Genomic DNA, 20,396 nt, shown 5'->3' with positions numbered 1-20,396 from the left:
TTTCTTTAAAAATACCCATTTTTACTCTAAAAACTTTTAAATTACTGACATTAGGTCAATTATATCAAATTCAGCTTAAATTTAAGTTTTGTAATTATACAATTTGTCCCTTACTATTATACCATACACATACGTTGTAGATTCACTCTTTTTAACAAATTTTCAAATAAAAATTTAGATGATAAAAATTACAACAATTTTGTTAACATAAGGTTAAGATTATGATATCTATCTAAGTTTTTATGCAATATAATAAAATTGAAAGCTTAGACATTGGAAACTTTATAAAAAAAAATATTATAATAAAATGGCCTTGGTTAGTTGATATAAAATAATCGGTCTATTCGATCTCTTAAATTATAAAATTGAAAAAAAGAAAATTAATCAATCAATATCAAATATTCATTAATTATTTATTTTTTAAAAAATGTTTATTTTCCGTCTATACAATAAATAGTGGATACTCTATTTTATTGTTAGTACTTTTTTTTTTTTTTTATGTGGATAAATTTAATTATATAATCTATGAATATTTAGTTATAACTTAAGCATCACGTGTTATATGTATTTAGTGTTTTAATATTTCTAATAATATATTATTTTTGGTAATGGAAGATACTGGAATGTTCCATTAGTTTAAGCTCACATTCACCTCCATTCCAGAAATGACTAGGACCCCCTCGCTATCAACTATCATCTACTACTACTTATGCAATTCGAATACACCAAAAACACTAAGAACAGAGGCATGAGAGACTGAATTTCATTAAAACAACAGTGTTAATACTATATAGAGGGGAAATGGAATATCAAAATCATTTTTTTTTTTTTCATTGCGATAGTGGGTTCTTTGGCACAGAGAAACTTATTCCAAGAAGAAAACGCCATTTTCACAGCGTAATCTCATGTAACCAATTTACAGATGTGGGATTAATAACTAAAGCCCCATAACAGTACCTATCTTTCGGGATCTGCCGCAGTTCAGCTGATGCTTTCTTTCGTCCCCACTTCTTCCGCAGTTTTGTGTTGCTCAGAATAGAATGCGACATTGCATTATCATCCACCGTGCCTCAGCCGCTGCTAATTAGAAATGTAAATGAGATACCCTTTTCAGAACAAATGAAGCAACCCAAACACGCAGCTCTATGTAAAGCACAAAAGACTCCGTCTATCAAGTTCATCGGTAAAAAATGATACTTCTCCTAATAGCAGAACTTTATATCGACCATTATAACTATTCATTAACAATGAATTCGCCCTCGCAGTAATGACCCGTTTCACGCCCCTGACTGGTCTGAGGCTGAAACATTTTCGACTTTAGAAATGGGAACATTGATGGTTATGAAACTTAAGACAAATGATCCTAAAAGAATCTGAACAGATGACACTGACCATATGTTCGACAAGCAAGTTTATACCGAAGAGATAAACGACTCAAATATACCCTCAAAGTAAAAAAGAAAAAAAAAGCACGCTACAAACCAAAAACGAAGTAATGAATCACTATCTTCCAATTGCACGTAAAATCAAGCGAATTGTTCCAGTTTCCACCATAACTAGCATAAAAAGGTGGTGAAAATACTCACTAGTTATCTCATATGAAGCAAGTTTTCACTCGTCATCGCTGTCATAAACTACGGCCATCCTACGATGGGTTGCAACTTTTCTTGGAGGAGACTCCTCATCAGACTCAATCCCCTTGCGCTTGTGACTGCCTCCATAATCTCTAACCTTATGCTTGGGCTCCTGCAATTAGAAGGGGAAAATTTTATCACAAACAGTGGAAGGATGGCAAATAGAGTTTATATGAAGGTTCAGGTGGTTTTGAGGATTTTGCACTAAATTCATGGATATAAACACCGATTGGAAGTTATATGTAGTGGTTTCCCAATTTATCCAAGGCAACAGATCGCAAGGGCCGTGAAGGTCTTGTCTTCAGAGGAAAATAGCTATTTAGTATCATGGCACGACACTTTTACACAATAGAATCGTGTCTTTTTAGAGCCTTAACATTAGAAGGAATTTGAAAGATGAATAATTTCAGAAGTAGCTTTTCCTCATTGCCAACAAGCACAGTGAGGGTGGGTCTGTTTCAGATTTAAAATGACCATCAAGCTTCATCAATTGCAGCTTCCTCCTTCAAGATCTTTCACTCTCCTACAAAGGCTCTAAACTTTGATCTTTGCCCCATGGACTGGAAGGATAAATATCCCCCCAAAAGGCCAAAAAATTCATCTGGGAAGTTTTATTAGAGAGCATCAACACCTCAGATAAGAGATTCAAGGAAGAAATCCTTCTATGGCTCTTTCTCCAAGTAGCTGCATTCTTTGTATGTAAGCACAGCATTAATCTCAAGACATCTCGATTCACTGCCAACAAGCAGTCTCCTTCTAGAACTTTCTTTCTCCTCGTTCTGTTGGTGCTCTCCTCAAGTCTAAGGTAAAAGCCAATATTCATTCTCTCCTCACTTGTACCCTTTCAAGATCAAGAATTACTCCCTTGTTTATAACTTATGAGCATTAGTCTCTTTTCATTTCTTCAATGAAAAGTTCTGTTTTAGGAGGCAAAAAAAAAAAAAAAAAAAAAAAAAAAATGTAGCTAAATCTAATTAGAAATTTCTCACACTCTAATCGATGGTCCACCAAATTTGTAAGGGAAATCACCAAATTTAGGAAAAAGACAGAAACCAACTTTCTTTTCTTCATAGAATAATTCTTGTTGATGCTTCTAAGTGAACACTTGATAACTTGATATACTATTGTAACTATTAAACCTTTAATGTTTGGGCCAGTCGGAAGGCTTTCTTGCAACTCACGAGGATTGGTGCTTTCCTCCCCTTACTGTATATTTCCTTATATTAATCAAATCTCAAGAATAGAAATATTAAATCATACCTCAGCCTCTTCATCCACATCAGAAACTTCATTAACCTCTGCCTCCTCATCACGTTCATAATCTTCTTCCCCCTCTTCCTCATACTCCTGCTCTGGTTCTTCAACTCTCCCATGAGCATCATCTTCTCCTTCAGTTTCGTACTCAGACTCTTCCCTCTCACTGTCTGAGAAATCCACAGGACGCCCAGATGATTTAGAAGCGGGCAAGGATGACTTTCGGGGGATGTCTCTAGTTCCCTGCGATGAAAATTCCATTTGCTTTTTTAGAACTCTAACACAAATCAACGGGCAAGATTTTATTTACATGGTAATAGACCTTCTTCGCATTCATAATTCGTTTTTCTGCTCGGGCTTCAGCTTCCAAATCTTCCTCAAAGCGGCGACGGGAACGACGTGCATCAATATAATCTGTTTCATCTTCCTGAACAAATATCACAAGTTATCTCCATGCAAAACTAAAATAGTCCCTCACATACAACCAACCCTCAAAAGAAACCTAGAACCCCCCACCTCCTCCTCCCGACCTGATAATAACAAGTAATTTGCAAAAGAATTGAAAGATGTGCTTCCTATAATTTTATAACTGAAAGGAAATCATTAAAGTTGTATGGAGAAGCAAAAGATTCCAACTCGTGACCCTTAAACCAGAAGGCAGTCCCAATTTACAAGTCCTGAATCGTAAAGTACATACCCTGAGTTGACAACATAATACTAGGAGAACCAGTTTAGACCTTGGAACAAGAAAACATTCCCAAATCCCAAAAGTACTAGATAATGTGAAGAAAATGAGAAAGAAAATTACAACAGCATACCTCCTCAAGGGCATCTTCCAAGAACCCAGGTGATAGCTGGCGTCTTCTATCAATGACAGGGGTGTATTTCTTGTTAACCTTTTCCTTTTTCCGATTAAGAAGCACATTTGCCCTGATTGTTTGACTTTCAGCCTACAACAGTAAAATACAGTACAACAAGTGAAAACCACGATTTATGTATGATTCAGAGCTACAAACACCATTAGACCATTTACCCTTTCTTTTTCCTCCTTTTCCCTTTCAGGATCAATGTCCGTTATACAATTCTTGACCTTATACACCTTCTTATGTCGTGAGTCAACCAAAGCAGTTAATAAGCGGTGAGAATTTGATGTCAGGGATGATGGAATGAACCTCATCTTCCTCATAAGTCTACCTTGTGATTGCAGAATCCCCTGCACGTACAAAACAGATGATCATCACATGAAGTATATTTCCACAGCTAGAGAAGGAAAAAATAAGACCTTTTATTTGTTCGTTCACAAATTAGCAACCACCCTAGAATGGGAAAATAACAGTTGCAAAGGCTAAACAATGTAAGTAGATTTTCTTACTCATTTTTTGCAATAAGGATGGATACTCATATCCACATCCCAAGCCCAAAAACATAAATAGTAAAATTTCTATGCAGCAGATATAAACATTATCAAAACATCACATCAAAGTACACAGGACGTTAGCTCCTCCAATGATGCCTAAATCTGTATTGTACAAAGCAGGTCAAACACAAACTACCTTAGTAAACCACTACGCTGAAGCAACAAGAAGATACAAATTTCAGCAATATTCTCTTTACTTGAGGATGATTTTCAGACCCAAATCCAGAAATTGGTATGAGTAGAAATAGAGCCTTGAGATCAAGCAGTTTAACAAGAAAAAAAAAGTAACAGAACTACAAATCCTACTTTCAATTTTAATTAGTTTTGATGCATCACCTTCCCATGCCGAAGAAACAAGTGTGCTTGATCATGCTTTGCATCTTGCACATTTATGTCGAGCACTTCATTCCCAATTAACAGTTGCAAACTGCCATCTGACCACCTCACAAAACGTGCATTGCTTTCACACTACGAATCAGAAAAAAAAAGTGTTAAATCTCAAAGTAGTGTTAAAGAAAGACAAAATAAAAAAAAACAATTCAGTTGACATTTAAAGCAGAATAAACTTTAGAATGCCTGAAAATGTATATAATCTGAGTGCGCATCTTGTTCCTTTGCTTTCTTACTCCTCCCACACAGTTGGGATGACCTTGGAGTAAAAGAATAATAAAAGACAATACAACAAAACCTTCTATAAGACCATTCTTTATGCACTACCAGCAATAATTAAAATGCTAATCCATCAAGCAAAATCAATGGCATAAGAACTGGAAACGTACACTTGTTGTGCCATCAGGTTTCCTAACAGTCCTCCAACGCACGATGTTATTTTCCAAGCGTATGCGTTTGTTAGCTCCAGATTCATCTGCCACAAATATATCCTCTTCCACATATGTTTTGGGATCGAATGGTTTTGGATCAAAGCCCATAATATTGGAAACTTTTATCACGTTCATCTGCAATCAGATTGAAAAGCCGTCACATTTACATCACATGAAAATATTGGTAATCTTTTCCGCTTCTTCTAATTGAATAATGCACAAGAAAAAATAGATGGGGGGAGGGAAGCTTATGGCCACACATGGACATAATACTTCATTGTCATTGATTACAAAATTTCTAACCATACAAATTAAAGCATTCTCATAAATTTCTCCTATGATCCATCTTTTACAATCTGAAAAATAGCTATATATTATCAACAACTCGATCATGTAAGTAAATCCTTAAATTGCTAGTACACAAACAGGCAGAGGATCTACAATCAACCTAAAATAAGATTTTATGCAATGTGACATTTCACTCTTAACATCAGATAAGCAAGCAAATTTTGGTACTTTGGTGGTATGAAATAAAATTTGATCAAATGACAAATCAATGCAATAGAGCTTAAAGGAGAACCTTTTCTGGGCGAGCAGGAGGAGGACGTAATGGAATCTCTAGCTCCAATGGAGGCCCAACTGGCTTCTCTTTATGTTTTACCTCAAAATTTTCCTCTTCTGATTCATAGCGAGCATCTGAATCATACCGAGCATCTTCATCAGGAATTATATCATCTCGTCTTGGACTCTTCTCAAAGCTCTCCTCCTCTTCCATAGGTGACCTCTGAAAAAATACTCAACTTTTTATGATCTTTATACCACAAGCGTCATTCAGCTGAAGCAATCAGAGATTCTTCAACATTGAAAATGAACATTTATTACTCACAGCTGAATCTTGCTTAATATCATTTTCAACTGCATATTCTGCTTCCTCTTCCTCATCAGAGTCACCAAATACGTCGCGAATTTCAGCAACTGGATGTGAACTGTGATCCCTCTCCTCCCTGTCATGGTTCAAAATTCAAATTCACAATGCTGGCAGAAGTAGCTAAGGTCCATTGATGAATAAAGAACTTAGATGTATTTAATATGATACAACTTCTAGTTGTGATCATATCTATGAAGCAGCTGCTTTGTAGCATCCCTTTAAAAAAGAAAACAAAAAATGCTTTGGCCATGTACATCCCGGGCCAGTTCGAACGGTCTGGTTGTAGAGAAAAAAAAAAAAAAAAAAAAAACAGCCAAATTAAAGAAAGCTGGGTTGGAGGGCGGGAGGAAACTTGGATGGCTCCTTGTCTTGTAATTACAATATTCCTCCAATAATAACCAAATCAAGTGATTGCATATGAATTTCTTTGATGCAAGTTGTTCCCACCTTTTCGATTTGGGAGACAAAGTAAGAGGAAAGAATAATATGATAGGAAGTTTAGAGTACAAAAATACGAAAGAGCTGCTGTATGCAAACGGTGCCAATGAGAAGTTACAATGAGGCTAGAATTCTAGAAAATAATACAAAAGGTTGGGAGTTACAGGAATGAAAAGAGAAGAGGGGAGGGGGTAAATACAACTCCCATTACCTTGGACTCCTAGTTTGATCCACCTCTTCGTCTTCGTTGTCAATATAATGGTTTTCTTCCGACCTCTCGGATTCACTTCCAACTAAATCATGCCTCCTGCTTGTTACCACTCTTTGACCATATTCTTCCCTATCGTCGCTATCCACCTCTTTCCCTTCACTTCCTTCTTCTCTACGGTGATCCACACCCACTTCTGGAGAACTTTGATCCCTTTCACCCTCACTTTCTCCAGGATCCGGATCAACATCCTGCAACTCACCTTCACTCTCCATTTCCACCTCCCCATGTCCCTCCACTTCACCTTCACCTTCAGGCTCCGCCTCTCCTTCCCCTTCATCCTGTAAAACCAAGCAAGAACAACAACATCAAACCAGCATACCCCAGCAAAACCAATTTCCAAAGAGCACTCAGTGCACATGATAAGCGTTTCCTAGTAATCCCGTTCCCTCGCAAATTAACGACGACATATCTACTAATTCCCATAAATGTTCCCTAATAATGGCTGATTGTACCTACAAATAATTAACAACTAAACAAACACAGCAATTTCTACCCTTCCATATCTATCAAACGAAAGTCCGAATAAGGGCGTAAAGCAACAAAGACATAGATAGAAGAAAGTACAGAGGCATAATTGGGTTGCGGATTGGACTCATGCTCAGAATCAATCTCTTCTTCCTCCTCAGATTGATCTCCAAAGAGATTCTGCATCATCTGGTGCCGCTTCTCCTCCCCCATGTCGCTGCGTGATCGTCGTCTGCGTGTGCCTGATAGCGATTCTGTAGGCAAGGAAGACCAAAAACTGCAAATCCGAATGGGTCGAAGGGCCCGTCGTTACAAGGGATGGCCACTGGGATCTGGCTTTTCCTCTTCTTCTCTGTTCTTCTTCTTCCTATATTTTCTTTTAGCCTTCTCTGTTCCTCTTCTTTTAGGTTTTAACCATTAGATTTTGGGCACGGCTTCCCGCACTAATAGTGCCCTTCGCGCTTCGGCTTAGGGACGTACCAAACCAAAATATCCATTATTATTTATTATTAATATCGTGATATAATATTTAAATTCTAAATTACATTATCTAATAACAGATAATTTTCTTTCAAAAATCAATTAACTCAACATAATTTGATGATATGAGAAGCAAATTATCTTAATTATGGGTTTAATAATTTTTTTAATCAACCGTTTAAATGGAACATTTTAGTGAAAATTAATTATTTAATTAATTTCATGTTTTATTATTTAATTACTTAGATAATTTGATATAATATAATTAAATAGTTAAATAATTTGTACTAAAAAAAAAATCGTTGACTATTTAAATTTAGCCGTTGACCCAAAACATAATGGGCCGCGGATACGTAATGGGCCGATGCGAACCTTATGACGGAGTCCTACGAGTTGGGCTCCGGTCGTCTCAGGTGATCCAGAAACAGTTTAGATTTAATTGGGCTTGGGCCTTATTAATCGGACCAGCCCAATGATCTTTATTTTGAAGGCGGGAAAGCATTTTACACGGCAAAAAATTATTGGGAGAATATCATATCAAAAGTCACGTGTAAAAACTCATTATTGGGAGGGAGAAAAACATGGATTCTGAGTCCAGTGGTAATCGGGGCTCAGATTCGGACCCAAATCAACTATATCCATCCCGAATCTGAGGGTCGGTCCGAACCTCAGTTCTGTGACCCAGTTCGTTGAAATTTTCGCACTCGTTCGATCACTTTATCTCTCTCCATCTCTCTCTCTCTCTGAGCTCGGGGAGGCTCATATAGTCACATCTCTCTCTGATTCAAACCCTAACACTCCACACTCCAGCATTATCAGAGGGGATCGCCTTCAAGTTTATACGCAAGCTCATCAAATCAGTGTGAGTTCGTTGCATCCTTCTTTATATATAAAAACCCTAATTTTTGCCTTTTCCGCGGGTCATTTCTTTGGGAAAATAGTAAATAGATGCTTTAGTGTTGGCGTCTTGGGGTCGGGCAGCTTGTTACAGCTCCTACTATGGTTTTACCCCTCCTCCTTGGGTTAATCTGGAGAAATTTGTGGGTTCCTTTCATGTTTGGTTGTCCGAAAACTGGAGGAGGTAGGATGGGATTGATTGTGTTTATGGTGTCTTTTACTTCCCTTTATCAGAAATAGAGTTTTTCAGACGAGTCCGATGTTGTTGCCTGTGTCAGCCCAGCATGGTGTCCCTCGATCCCCACCCCATTTTCGCATTTTTTTTTCTTATCATGTGTTTGGTAAGCTTTTCTAGGATCTGGGGAAGAATCTTTTTGCAATGCATCGTCGAAATCTTTTCTTTGCGGTCCATAATTATTACAAGAAAGGGCACTAGCAACCACTCTTCACCCCAACGTTCTTTCACTGGTTCTTTTATTGGATAGGCGCCCTGTATTTTGTGATATATGAAGTCTACCGAACATCTATTGAGAATATATGCAGTCATGTTTATATTATGCCTCTTGGAAATACTAGTATTCAAGAAAATGGAAAATATTGTTATATTCCCAGGACATTGTTAATTTTATGGTTCCTTTTTCTTTGTTTTTGCCAGTATGAAAATGACTTGCTGTAGCAGGTCAATTTTCATATTGCTCCCGTACATCTTTGGATTTGAGACCCTGCGCAATGTTGTAACTTTCATTTCACGTGGCTCACTGCATGGTTTATGAGGCTACAATTAGTAACCAAGCATCTCAATTGCACTTTATGGATTTAAGTTATAATGATGTTAGAAATTATACCTCAAAGTGGACGATTGGGTGGCTACACTTCTTTCCATTTTCTTTTCCATTCTGTATTGGTGTTACCTTTAAGTTGGGTTTGGTGTTTTTCATGAGGTTTTGTAGTACCCTTTGTTCTTGTTTTTGTTTTAAACAAGGAAAACAACCAATTTACATCTCATAACCTATTATTGATGCTGAACGACAAATTATCATTTTCTAGGAATTCCGTACTCTAGTAGCCAAGAAGAAAAAGGATGCTCTCTCTGCCTCATTAAATAGATAAATAAAATATTCTAAATGTCCAAACACTTGGAATGACTGAGAGTAACATCTAGATCCATGTTAGTCTAGGAACAGCAATTGGAAAGGATGGAGACCAGAAACGGGAAAGATAGAAGAAATTTAAATGCAAAATTCAGGTTGGTTTACATGGTTAAAATGTGACTTTTAAGTGGAATCTAAAATTGAACTTGTAGGTTCTTATTCTTTGGAGGTTTAGAGCCTTTCTTTCTCAGATATGAAGCCTTACCAGGGCCCAAAAAGATATGTATAAAATTCCAGGATGGGAAAGGACAAGGGAAACGAAGTATGGGAGTTCTGTTGCCTTCGGGTGGTTTTCTGTCTGGTCGAGGTATAAAGTATATTCTGATCGTAAATGATGTGTTAACATGGACAACACTTGTTGCTAGATTGAAAAAATAGCATAATTTACAGCTTCTATTTTTAACATGTAGAAGGTTTATGAAAATATCTAAGTCAATGACCTCAAACTTATGAGATTTTATTACAAATGATTGGGTCCTCTCTTTAGACCGTTTGTATAGTGTCTGATTTTCATTTTATGGCCTGATTATTCGTTTGGCCCTTATTTTTGGGGCCCTTTCTGTTGTCTTCATTATACTTGATGTAAGATGTTCCATCATTAAAAAAATGGTTTCAAGTGATATAACTGAAATGGATAGTACATGGCTATTATCTAGTTTTGTACTTTTTAGAGATTAACTACTCACTCATATTTATTTACGTTGTTTTGGTAGGAATATTTGTTGTGATGGAAAAAATACAAAGTTGAAAAACATGATTTCTTTTTCGTAGGTGGGGGTGGTTTGGGAAGGTGTAATTATTACCAAGTGCCCATCTTCCTTGAGTAGGCAATGATGACTAATTATCTATCTTTAAGTTGTAACTACTTGCTAGTTTCTATGTCTTTGAAATCTATTTTCAATTTAGTATGACATAATGGAGTGGCTATATGCAGGATACATCTAAGGGATTCCATCTTATGACAATTCTGAGAAATCTTAAATGACCAAGAGAGGGTATGTTTCTAACAACAACTGTACACGAGAAATTTCCACGTGTGATCAATGTAGGAGGCATGTATTTTCAATAGCTCATAACTTTTACTTCTCTTTTAGGTATCTATATTCACACCAAAAGTCATTATCAGACGAACAGTGGGGTTGACCATCTATGCCTGGAAACGAAGTTGGAGACAGGGTCCACAATTTCTTTGGCCAAGAGAATTTGTACCAGGGCCAGCATCAGTCTCAGGCGGCTGATGAAGGCTGGGCTGGTCTGAATAACAACCTATGGGTTAGAAACCAGAGAGAGATCAATTCTCCTTTTATTTCAAATTTGAAGAATTATAATGCACATCAACCAGGTATTACTTTATAGTTCCTTAGTGAATTAATTTTTGTGTGTGAATAATGGATCATTGTTATTCCTTGTATTATATAGCATCTACTATATTTTGCTTATATTTTCCCTAGCAGATTCCGTAGGACTGGGCCAGCCTTCTCACACACTTAATGGCTTTAATTTCTCTCAATCATATATAAGTCCTGAGATTGGAAGAAGTGAATCTCAAAATCAACATCAAACTCTGAACGGTTATGCAGCAGGCCAACAACTTTTCCATGCAAGACAGGTTGAAGCGAACTTTTTTGGTTCAGATGCAGTATCTGATAGGCATATAACATCGAGAGGCCTATCTATTCATGAAGCACAAGTGAATAATCCTGAACTAAGCAAGAAAAATGTAGCTGGGTTGGAAACTACTGATTCTCCTGTAAATTTTGATTTTTTTGGAGGTCAACAGCAAATGAGCGGCAGAAATCCCAGTGTGACCCAGATTTTTCCTAAGCCGCAAACTGGGAATCCTGACATGCAGCTTCTGCAACAGCAAGCAATATTGTCACATATACAAGAACTTCAGAGGCAACGCCAATTTCAGCAGCAGGATGCAAGACAACATGGTTCGATGAATCAGACCTCATCTAACTCAAAGCTGGTAGCAGGAAACCATTCAGCCACGCTGATTGATGGTATTCCTGTTAATGAGTTATCTACCTCTCCTTGGCAGCCTGAGCATATGGGGAGCAATACAAACTCATTGCAACATAGTTTGTCTACAGCAATGCAGGGGTCCTCTAGTGGATTTGTATTTCCTTCCGAGCAGCAACAATCACTGCGCGGTTTATTTCCTGAACAAGTTGACCAGTCTTTGTATGGGATTCCTATTTCTACTGCAAGTAGTTTTCTTGGTTCAAACTCTCTCATTCCATCAGATAAACCTGCTATGCAGCAGTTAGCTGTCGGTAACAACTCCATTTCAGGGAGCCATTATACTGCATACCCAGATCAGGTTAGCATGCAAGATGGAATGGTTGTAAGACAGGATTTCCAGGGGAAAAGTATGTTTGGCATGCCTGCTAGTCAAGGTTTAAATGGTGGATTAAATTCTGAAAACCTGCAGCATGTGAATCTCCAACAGAGAAATGCATCTATGCAGGAATTTAGTAGTGGACAAGAGTTCGATAGGCCATCAGAAGTGTCGCAGGAGAAGACAATGGCACAGGTTGCTCCACCACAAAATGTGGCTACGTTAGACCCCACTGAAGAGAAGATTTTGTATGGTTCAGATGACAACTTGTGGGATGCTTTTGGGCGGAGTGATAATATTACAGCAGGTGGTTTCAACGCGCCAGATGGTAGTGATTTTAGTTCTGGATATTCCTTTTTACAGAGTGGAAGTTGGAGTGCTTTGATGCAGTCAGCCGTGGCAGAAACTTCAAGTGGGGATATGAACATTCAAGAAGGGTGGGGTGGTGTAAACTTCAATAATAGCGGGCCTCAAAATGGGAATCAGCAGCAATTAGATGCTAACGGCAGTGGAAAACTGCAATCTGTTTGGGTTGATAACAACTTGCAGACATTGAATTCTAGACATTCGTCTGTCTCTGCCGAGGCTAATAATAGGCCCAACAATTATATTAACTCAGCCAGCGTCCCTGGATTTCAGCAACCAGGTCATAAATCATTCTTTCAACAAACTGAAGGCTTTCAGAACAGTATTGCCCAAGGTTCAACTCATCCAGATGGGGAAAGAAAATGGATTGACCGTAACCTGCAACAGAAGTCATTTGCTGAAGGTCGGAATATATCTGAAAATGAAGGCAATACATCAGGTGTGGAAATAAATGCAGATCATACGTCAGGTTCTTGGCTCCGTCAACAAAGTGTATCCTCTTATAGTAGCCAAACATGTAAGCCTAATGGTTGGAGCTATAATGAACCGATGTTCTCCCATGGGGGTAGCAGTACGAAAAATCATGAGAGTCATAGCATGTCACAATCTGCTCAGGATGGAGATCATAAGCGATCTATATGTGAAGAGATGGGTTCTGCAGCTACTTTCAAGCAGAACCATGAATCAATTCCTAACCCAACTGATGAATTGCAGCATGCGAATCATGCTGTTGAGAACTCGCAGGTGTATAATGAAGGTACTAACTTCATAAATAATCGTAACCTTTCCTTTTGGAAAGATGCTAATTCTTTAGTGGACTTAAAAGAAAGCGGTTTTGTGGCAAAATACCAGCATCATCTCGATAAGGGCCCTCAAATATTTGGATCACCTGGGAATAATTGCTTAGATAAGAGTGTGAATGAAATACATGAGTTTGAAAACTCAAATGCTAGTGATACACACACTTCTGGAAGCAAACAGAAAGCAGGAGGTAATATCATTCGAAAGCCATCTGTAACTCCTCGCAGATTTCAGTATCATCCAATGGGGAATTTAGACATGGATGTGGAACCTTCTTTTGGAACAAGCCATCCAACACAGACACAGGCTACTGTGCAGCAGAGCTCTCACGGATTTAAAGCCAGTGAGCTGAGTTATTTTAGGCAATCCAAATCTGGAGCAGAGGGAAATTCGAGTGAAGTTGAAAAGGTGATTCAGATTTATTTTGCAGTAACGTCAATTTTTATAATCTAGTTCTTTCATATATTTCTAATTTTGATAATCCATTCAAAATTTCCATTATTAATGGAGGCTTAAGCTTGTTTTCAGAGTGAAATGAGAGCCTTTGGGGATCTATCTTCTAAAAGAATGCTTCCACCTTTTGGATCTCGTTTTTCTTCTTCTTCAGATAAACTTGCTGGTCATGATCCGCGACATGTGGCCTTGCCGTCAAGGTAGTCTGACACTTGAACAATGGTTTATTGTCATTTATGCAATTAATGATTGATGTTAATACCATTTATGCAACTCTTGATTAAAATATTATTATTATTATTATTTTTTATAAGAAACCAAGCTTTCAGAGAAATAATAGAATTTACAAGGGATAAAACAAGCCCAGCAAAACAAAAATCCAAGAACTAACTACACTCTTAAAAAAAAAAAAAAAAAAAAAAAAAATTGTATATAGATATTACGATCATTTGTGCAATTTTTGCTTGATGTTACTGCCAATTCTGAACTTTCAACTAATATTTATTTTAGGAATTGCAATTAATTTTTTTAACGATCATTTTACTAAATTTTAAAGCCATTTAGGAACATAGCACTTGACCTACTGCATATGTCTTCGAATATTTATTTGCAGAATACATTTGATCACCCTTGGTTTTGATTTCTGTCAAAAAGTTAATTAAAATTAACAACTATGAGAGTGGTTTTTTATGCCAAGTTTGGAACTAAATAGAAATTTTTAGGGCCAAAATATAATGAAAAGTTGAGTCTAAAATAGGATTTTTAACCTTATAACTACTATTCATCTTTGGTTTATGCTAATTGGAGGGTTTTCTTTGGGTGATCTTCTTGGCTTGGTTAGGGTAGATACATTGCCTTTCCTTCTTTTTTTTACCAATATATACTTGTGATTGGTTAATGAGAGTCTGATTTCTTATTTTAAAAAGACACAAAGGAGACATGCATAATTTGAACAGTATTTTGCCAACTATTGACTTAAAAATGGATCCTGACAATTTAATTGATTCAATCAATTTATAGCGATTATTACCAAATTTTCTGTTCAAAGGAGGTTCCCCTTAATTTTGTGTATTCTAGTTTAGAATATGATGAGTTCTTTTTCCCATCTTTTATTTGGTTTTTTTAATCTGATTTCTGAATTGTCACATTAGTGTGTGTCAATGCATGTGTTTCTGGATTATATATTTCAATTTGAATAATAATTTAAGCAAAATCCCTTCTCATTATTTATTTGCACAGCCAAAATATGCTTGAGCTTCTTCACAAAGTGGATCAACCAAGAGAACATGGTAATGCAACACATAGTCCCTCTTACCGAAATCATTCTTCTGAAATGGGTGAAGCAGAAACTTCTGATGGATCAGTTGGTCAAACACCACGAAATCAGTCCTCTGATTCTCAAGTTTTTGGTTTGCAACTGGGTCTCCCTCAACGGTTGGCCATGCAGGATGCTGCGTTATCTTCTCATTGTTCCTCGCCTATGGTTATGAGTTCAACCCATTCTAGCTCTGATACAGGAGAACGTGGTCATATGTTGTTGCCTCCTGTAGCCTCTAACCAGAGGGATTTGAGAAATAATATAACCGGTTCTTCTGGACATAGTGGCAATAAAATCCCTCATATCAATGCTCAAGGAAACTTGGTTGCAGGTTCTCAATCTGCCTTTCCTTATCCTAGAAGTCATCTTCAAAATCAGCACCTTATTGCCAATCACTCTGCTAGTGTGTTTTCAGATAAAATTGGTATTCATTCAAGAAATTTTGAAGACTCTTCTGCGCGAGTAGAAAATAGTCAAATGGTGTCAACAGATATTTCCAAAAGTGGTCTCCAAATGAACCTAGTTTCTTCTGCTGACACATCTCAGCAAAGCAGTGGTGTTGAATCTAATGCACAAAATCCCCCCCAGCTTGCCCAGGAATTGGGTTCTGTGCCTATATCCCAACGGGCCGCTTTCTCAAAAATCCCTCCTAATGAGTGGGCAAATCTCACAACCCAGAAACACTCGCTACACATGGATCCTTCAAAAGCTGCCTCAGTTTTGTTCAAATCTCATATGCATATGGACAATTTAGACAAGAGTTTTTCAGGACTAAAAAACTTGGATACTCGAGAGAAATTGGAACATGAGGCTTTGGCCCCTGGTGAAAATTCCATCAATATGCAAAATATTATTGGAAGAGAAGAGCAAATGCAAGAAAGCCCTGGAAAACAAGTTTCAGGTGGGAAGAGTGAAATTTCCCCGCAGGCTACAAGTGCATCAGGTGGACTGGAATCTGCTGGGCATCACTCATTAAGTGTATCTCCATCAAATTCTATGGCTACTCGAGTTAATATTGACACTTCAGGTTATTCTCTACATCCAAATATTAGTTCGCAGCAGAATTACCCCTTAATGCATCAAACGCAGGCCATGAAAAGTGCTGATAATGACCCAACGAACAGGAATGGGAAGAGATTTAAAGGTCCAGATTGTGGTTTAGATTCTCAGCATGTTGCCATGGATGGGGGTCAACTTTTATCACATGAACACAGTAATGCTGTCAGAGAGTCATTACTTAACCATGCTTCCATTTCATGTGTAGATGCAGCAGCGGTAGATTTTTCATCAAAGAAGGGGGATGCCTCTGTATCATCTACTATTGACATTGCATCTTGCGTGAGGAGCGAGCATTCTCAAATCAGTCCTCAGATGGCTCCATCTTGGTTTGATCAATATGGAACTTTTAAAAATAGACAGACTTTATCAGTATTTCCTGGATCCAACAATGCAGCCATGAAGCCTTTGGATCAATCTTTGATTGTTGAAAAGCCTCCTGATGGCTTCAATGCTCAAAATCCTGTGAAGCAAGCAAATGCTTCTGCTGATGGTAGTGAGCACAATAGTGAACGGGAAAGTTCAACTCTCATGTCGATAGAACACAGAAATTTCTCTTTAGGTCAACCATTGCCACTTGATTTCATCAATCAAAGTTTGGCTGCTGTAAGACTCAAAAAGCGCAAAAGCTCTGCACCTGAACTGTTTCCATGGAACGAAGAAATGACTCAAAGTTGTAGAAGACTGCAGGATATAAGGTTGTTCTCCTTCCCTCAGAATAATACAATTAAAGGAAAGAAACATATAGAAAAGGTTGGACCAGAAATGTACTGCGAACTGACTAAAAAAGGGTTCCTTGCACCTTTGCACAAGATTTTATTAGTGTCTTTGATTGATAAGAGTTTAGGGTTGGAATGCTTTGAGAATTTGAAATGATGTTTTCCGGCGTGTTTGTTTCACCTTTTGTTTCTTTTGCTGATTTACATCTATCTATGTCCTGTATTTTCAAAACAGCGATCCATTTTTGTTTTATAAAATTGGTTCTCGTTATATACATTCTCCATCCTGTACGAAAAATTAACTTGTGGAAGGTCGACTTCATGGATATAGAATATTGCTCAACTTATCTATTTATCATTTTTTAAATTCTTGTTCTTATGTATGCCGACTGTTGATTTCTGTCTGCAGCATGGCGGATGTTGATTGGGCTCAGGCAACCAACCGGCTGATTGAGAAGGTATGCTAATTGTTAACTTAGTTCTTGAGTAGAAGATGTTTGTTGTTCCAGAGTTCTTATTCTATTAAAAATGGCTCTTATTGCTTTAAACCCTTCGACAGAAAGAAGATGAAGTTGAAATGATGGATGATGGACTAATGATAAAACTGAAGAGGAGGCTTAACTTGACTACGCTGCTTGTTCAACAACTCCTCCGTCCTCCTCCTTTTACTACTCTCTCTTCAGATGCCAGCCTACATTATGAGAGTGCGGCTTACCTTGTTGCAAGGCTAGCTTTGGGGGATGCTTGTAATATAGTTTCTTCCACAGGAGCTGATATTGCGTTGCATCCAGAAAGCAGAAATCCGTAAGAATTTTCCTCTATAATCTTGAAATTTTGAATGTCCATGCAAGGACGATAGGTTGTACATTGTTTCCATTATTTATTTATACTAATACAATGGAGTTTCGTTTATGCCTTTTAGCCTTTCTGAGGGACTTAAAGTAACTGGTAAAACTGGTGATCATCAAATTATAGAAGTTGTGGAGGCGTTCATGAAACGAGCACAGAAGATGGAAGATGATTTATTGAGGTAGCTTCTTTCATTGGATTTGATATTTTTTCATCTTCAGAGGATTTGATTTTATGGTGGTAATCTTGTATTGTTTTAGCTTTTCAATCGTACTTTCTTTCATCTTTTGGTGTCTGCTGTGTTGCTGACTAATTTGTTTGTTTACTTTGTTTACTGACTAATTTGGTTGTCTATTTGGTGAGTTTTGGTTAAAGTTAGTAATTAGCTGCTTTTGCTATTCCAGAGTGGAGAAGAGAGCTTCAATCTTAGATTTGAGAGTGGAATGCCAGGATCTTGAAAAGTTCTCTGTTATCAATCGGTTTGCCAAGTTTCATAGCCGAGGACAAGTTGATGGGGGTGAGGCCTCATCATCCTCTGATGTGACCACAAGTACTCAGAAATCTTGCCCCCAGAGATATGTTACTGCACTTCCCATTCCTAGAAATCTTCCTGACAGGGTACAATGTCTCTCACTTTAATTATTAATTGATTGATTTTGTTAACGTCGGCCAATTATCTCTACATCCCCAATGCGTCTCTGGTCCGTTTTATTTCAACTTAAGTCATATGCTTCACAAATAGAACCATACAAATGGGAATATCAGAGAGAAATGATTTCTAAGTTATCTCCTTGAAATCAATTGAGGCTGTTAGATATGTGAAAGTTAGGTCATCAATGCCATTTGGAGTAATATAAATAGGTCCTTTCACTCTTAATGTACAAAAGCAATTGCAATGCTCTGTCTTCTACTTTTATTTTTTCCTGCAAATGGGAGGGCAGAAGAATTGCAGTTGTTTTCCAGAAGTCTCCATGCATCCCTAAACCCGGGTATAAATTGTACTTGTAGTATGGGTTTTTATTCATGATTTAAGCTTTAGCCTTTCTTATTTAGGAAAAGAAAGAAAAAAGAAAATGAGTGTTAGATGTGGAGGCACAAAGTTGGGCTCGAAGTTAGTGTGCTGATATTTCAATTTACAGATTATTTGGCCGTTACTTGTAAAAATTGTAAATCCTCTATCAGTATTTTAGCTGAAGTAATAAAATTTTTATTAAGAGTTTATTTTAATTCTGCCCGAATCATCATATTTGTTGTGTTGTCATGATCCGTTTGGTTCAAGTATCCCAGTCTACTCAGGGGCATTGTGGGTTTCCACTGGAGGTTTCAAAGGTACCGCTTCCTTCTGTGCTTCATGTTGATTCAAAGGGCTTATCTCTGTTTGTCTTTGATTTCAAGAATTTTCCTTGAATATATATATAGATAGTTAGGAAAATGATATTTGAGTTCCTAGAAGGTCGGTTGGCATGAAGGAAGTTAATTCCTCTAGGATCTATAAGATTCTTTCCCAGTAAATGTTTTTTCTTCTTTGGAATAATTAGTAGCTGCTGCTGTTATTTGATTGCCATTCTTCCAATAATCTCATCTATTTGGTAAATTGAGATACCAAATTAGCATTTGGCTTTTTCCTTAATGAATCATATCTTTCAGGAATCCCTTTGATAACTGAAATCAAAATGTATAAATAAACGAGATTTCATAATTCTAATTCTTTGGTCAAAAAGGGTCTTTTTTGAAAGGATTGTTTTATTTGATTTGTTTGTTTGTTTGTTTGCTGGAGAAGAGATTGAGTTATATAATATCAGTTTCCTGTTTTATTTTGTAAATCATAAGCATACAGCATCAATTACTCTTTGTTTCTAATCAACATATTCTACTTTTTAGATTCGTTTTGTAATTATCTTGGATGAATGAACATGATGGCCAATTTTTGAAGGAGCAAAAAAGATTTAGGTTGACTTGATAAGAACCCATTTAGTAGCTTTGGGGTTTTGTGGCTGTGGCCTAACATTTCATGTCCTGAATCTACTGTTTCATTATAATGTATATCTCTAGGTAAGGTAAATTATCTCTCGATCTATGAAATTTTATTTCTTAGCATGAAAGCAAGAGGAGCCATTATAATTAAGTAGTAATTGACTCTTCTTTTGAGATAGAGATTATTATCGTCTGGCATGAATTCATCATCTTTTTTATGGGCCAAATCACCTGAATTCTTGTGGATGATGGTTGAGATCTTAAGAGAAAGGGATGACATGTAGCAATTTTCTATTTTTTTATTTTTTTTTTTTGAATTTTGAAGATAAGGCTAGAGAAACGTGTCCTTTATTCCAATTAAAATTACAGAGAAACTAATCTAAGAGATTTTCTTAAGAGTTTGAATTGACTAATCCAAGTTCATAGGTATCGGAATGAATTCATAAAAGAAAAGAAAAATTATTGTTTTTCAGTACAAACTGAGATATTGTGAAAGGGAAAGTCATGAAAGTCAAATCTATATCTTATCTTTAATTAATGCCAACAAAAAGAAAAAGAAAACCAAAAAGGAAGGAAGAAAGAAAGAAAGAATAATTAATGCCGACAAAAAATGGGTAAATATTTAATAAGGAATGAAAATGAAATTATTTATTTCTTTTTCTTTTTCAAGATTTAATTTTTTATTTTAATTTCATTTTAATGCCAACAAAAATGGGTGAAAATAACTTAAATGTCCCTTTTATTTCAATCCTTTTAAGTT

The 20,396-nt window shown here is 36.9% G+C and overlaps 2 protein-coding genes across 7 annotated transcripts; one reads left to right on the top strand and one right to left on the bottom strand.

Annotated features, from left to right (window-relative positions):
• Positions 1-743: 743 nt before the first annotated feature.
• Positions 744-7,646, bottom strand: LOC111782995 (protein LEO1 homolog). 2 transcript variants are annotated; one of them, XM_023663860.2, is made up of 12 exons: positions 7,328-7,646; positions 6,704-7,041; positions 6,013-6,130; positions 5,707-5,910; positions 5,085-5,261; positions 4,642-4,773; positions 3,922-4,101; positions 3,707-3,838; positions 3,211-3,315; positions 2,895-3,131; positions 1,587-1,746; positions 744-1,080 (listed from the first exon to the last, which is right to left on the bottom strand). In XM_023663860.2, the coding sequence occupies exons 1-11, from the start codon at positions 7,439-7,441 to the stop codon at positions 1,612-1,614; spliced, it is 1,872 nt and encodes a 623-aa protein (XP_023519628.2). In that variant the 5' UTR covers positions 7,442-7,646; the 3' UTR covers positions 744-1,080; positions 1,587-1,611. The 2 variants fall into 2 exon arrangements, with proteins under 2 accessions (XP_023519628.2, XP_023519627.2); XM_023663859.2 differs by having other exon boundaries at positions 744-1,077.
• Positions 7,647-8,378: 732 nt separating this feature from the next.
• On the top strand, positions 8,379-18,889 carry LOC111782560 (uncharacterized). Of its 5 annotated transcripts, XM_023663331.2 has the most exons (12): positions 8,379-8,570; positions 9,779-9,851; positions 9,932-10,063; positions 10,691-10,751; positions 10,851-11,098; positions 11,211-13,675; positions 13,796-13,920; positions 14,960-16,792; positions 17,223-17,271; positions 17,373-17,617; positions 17,736-17,843; positions 18,067-18,889. In XM_023663331.2, the coding sequence occupies exons 5-12, from the start codon at positions 10,906-10,908 to the stop codon at positions 18,299-18,301; spliced, it is 5,253 nt and encodes a 1,750-aa protein (XP_023519099.2). In that variant the 5' UTR covers positions 8,379-8,570; positions 9,779-9,851; positions 9,932-10,063; positions 10,691-10,751; positions 10,851-10,905; the 3' UTR covers positions 18,302-18,889. The 5 variants fall into 5 exon arrangements, with proteins under 5 accessions (XP_023519099.2, XP_023519101.2, XP_023519100.2 ...); XM_023663333.2 differs by lacking the exons at positions 9,779-9,851; positions 9,932-10,063 and having other exon boundaries at positions 14,960-16,065; positions 16,303-16,792; XM_023663332.2 differs by lacking the exons at positions 9,779-9,851; positions 9,932-10,063 and having other exon boundaries at positions 14,960-16,182; positions 16,303-16,792.
• Positions 18,890-20,396: the final 1,507 nt, after the last annotated feature.

Source organism: Cucurbita pepo, chromosome 20 (assembly GCF_057944985.1).
Source record: "Cucurbita pepo subsp. pepo isolate OVF chromosome 20, ASM5794498v1, whole genome shotgun sequence".
NCBI lineage: Eukaryota > Viridiplantae > Streptophyta > Magnoliopsida > Cucurbitales > Cucurbitaceae > Cucurbita > Cucurbita pepo.
Note: the sequence above shows the minus strand (reverse complement) of the source record. Positions and strands in the feature narration are given on the sequence as shown.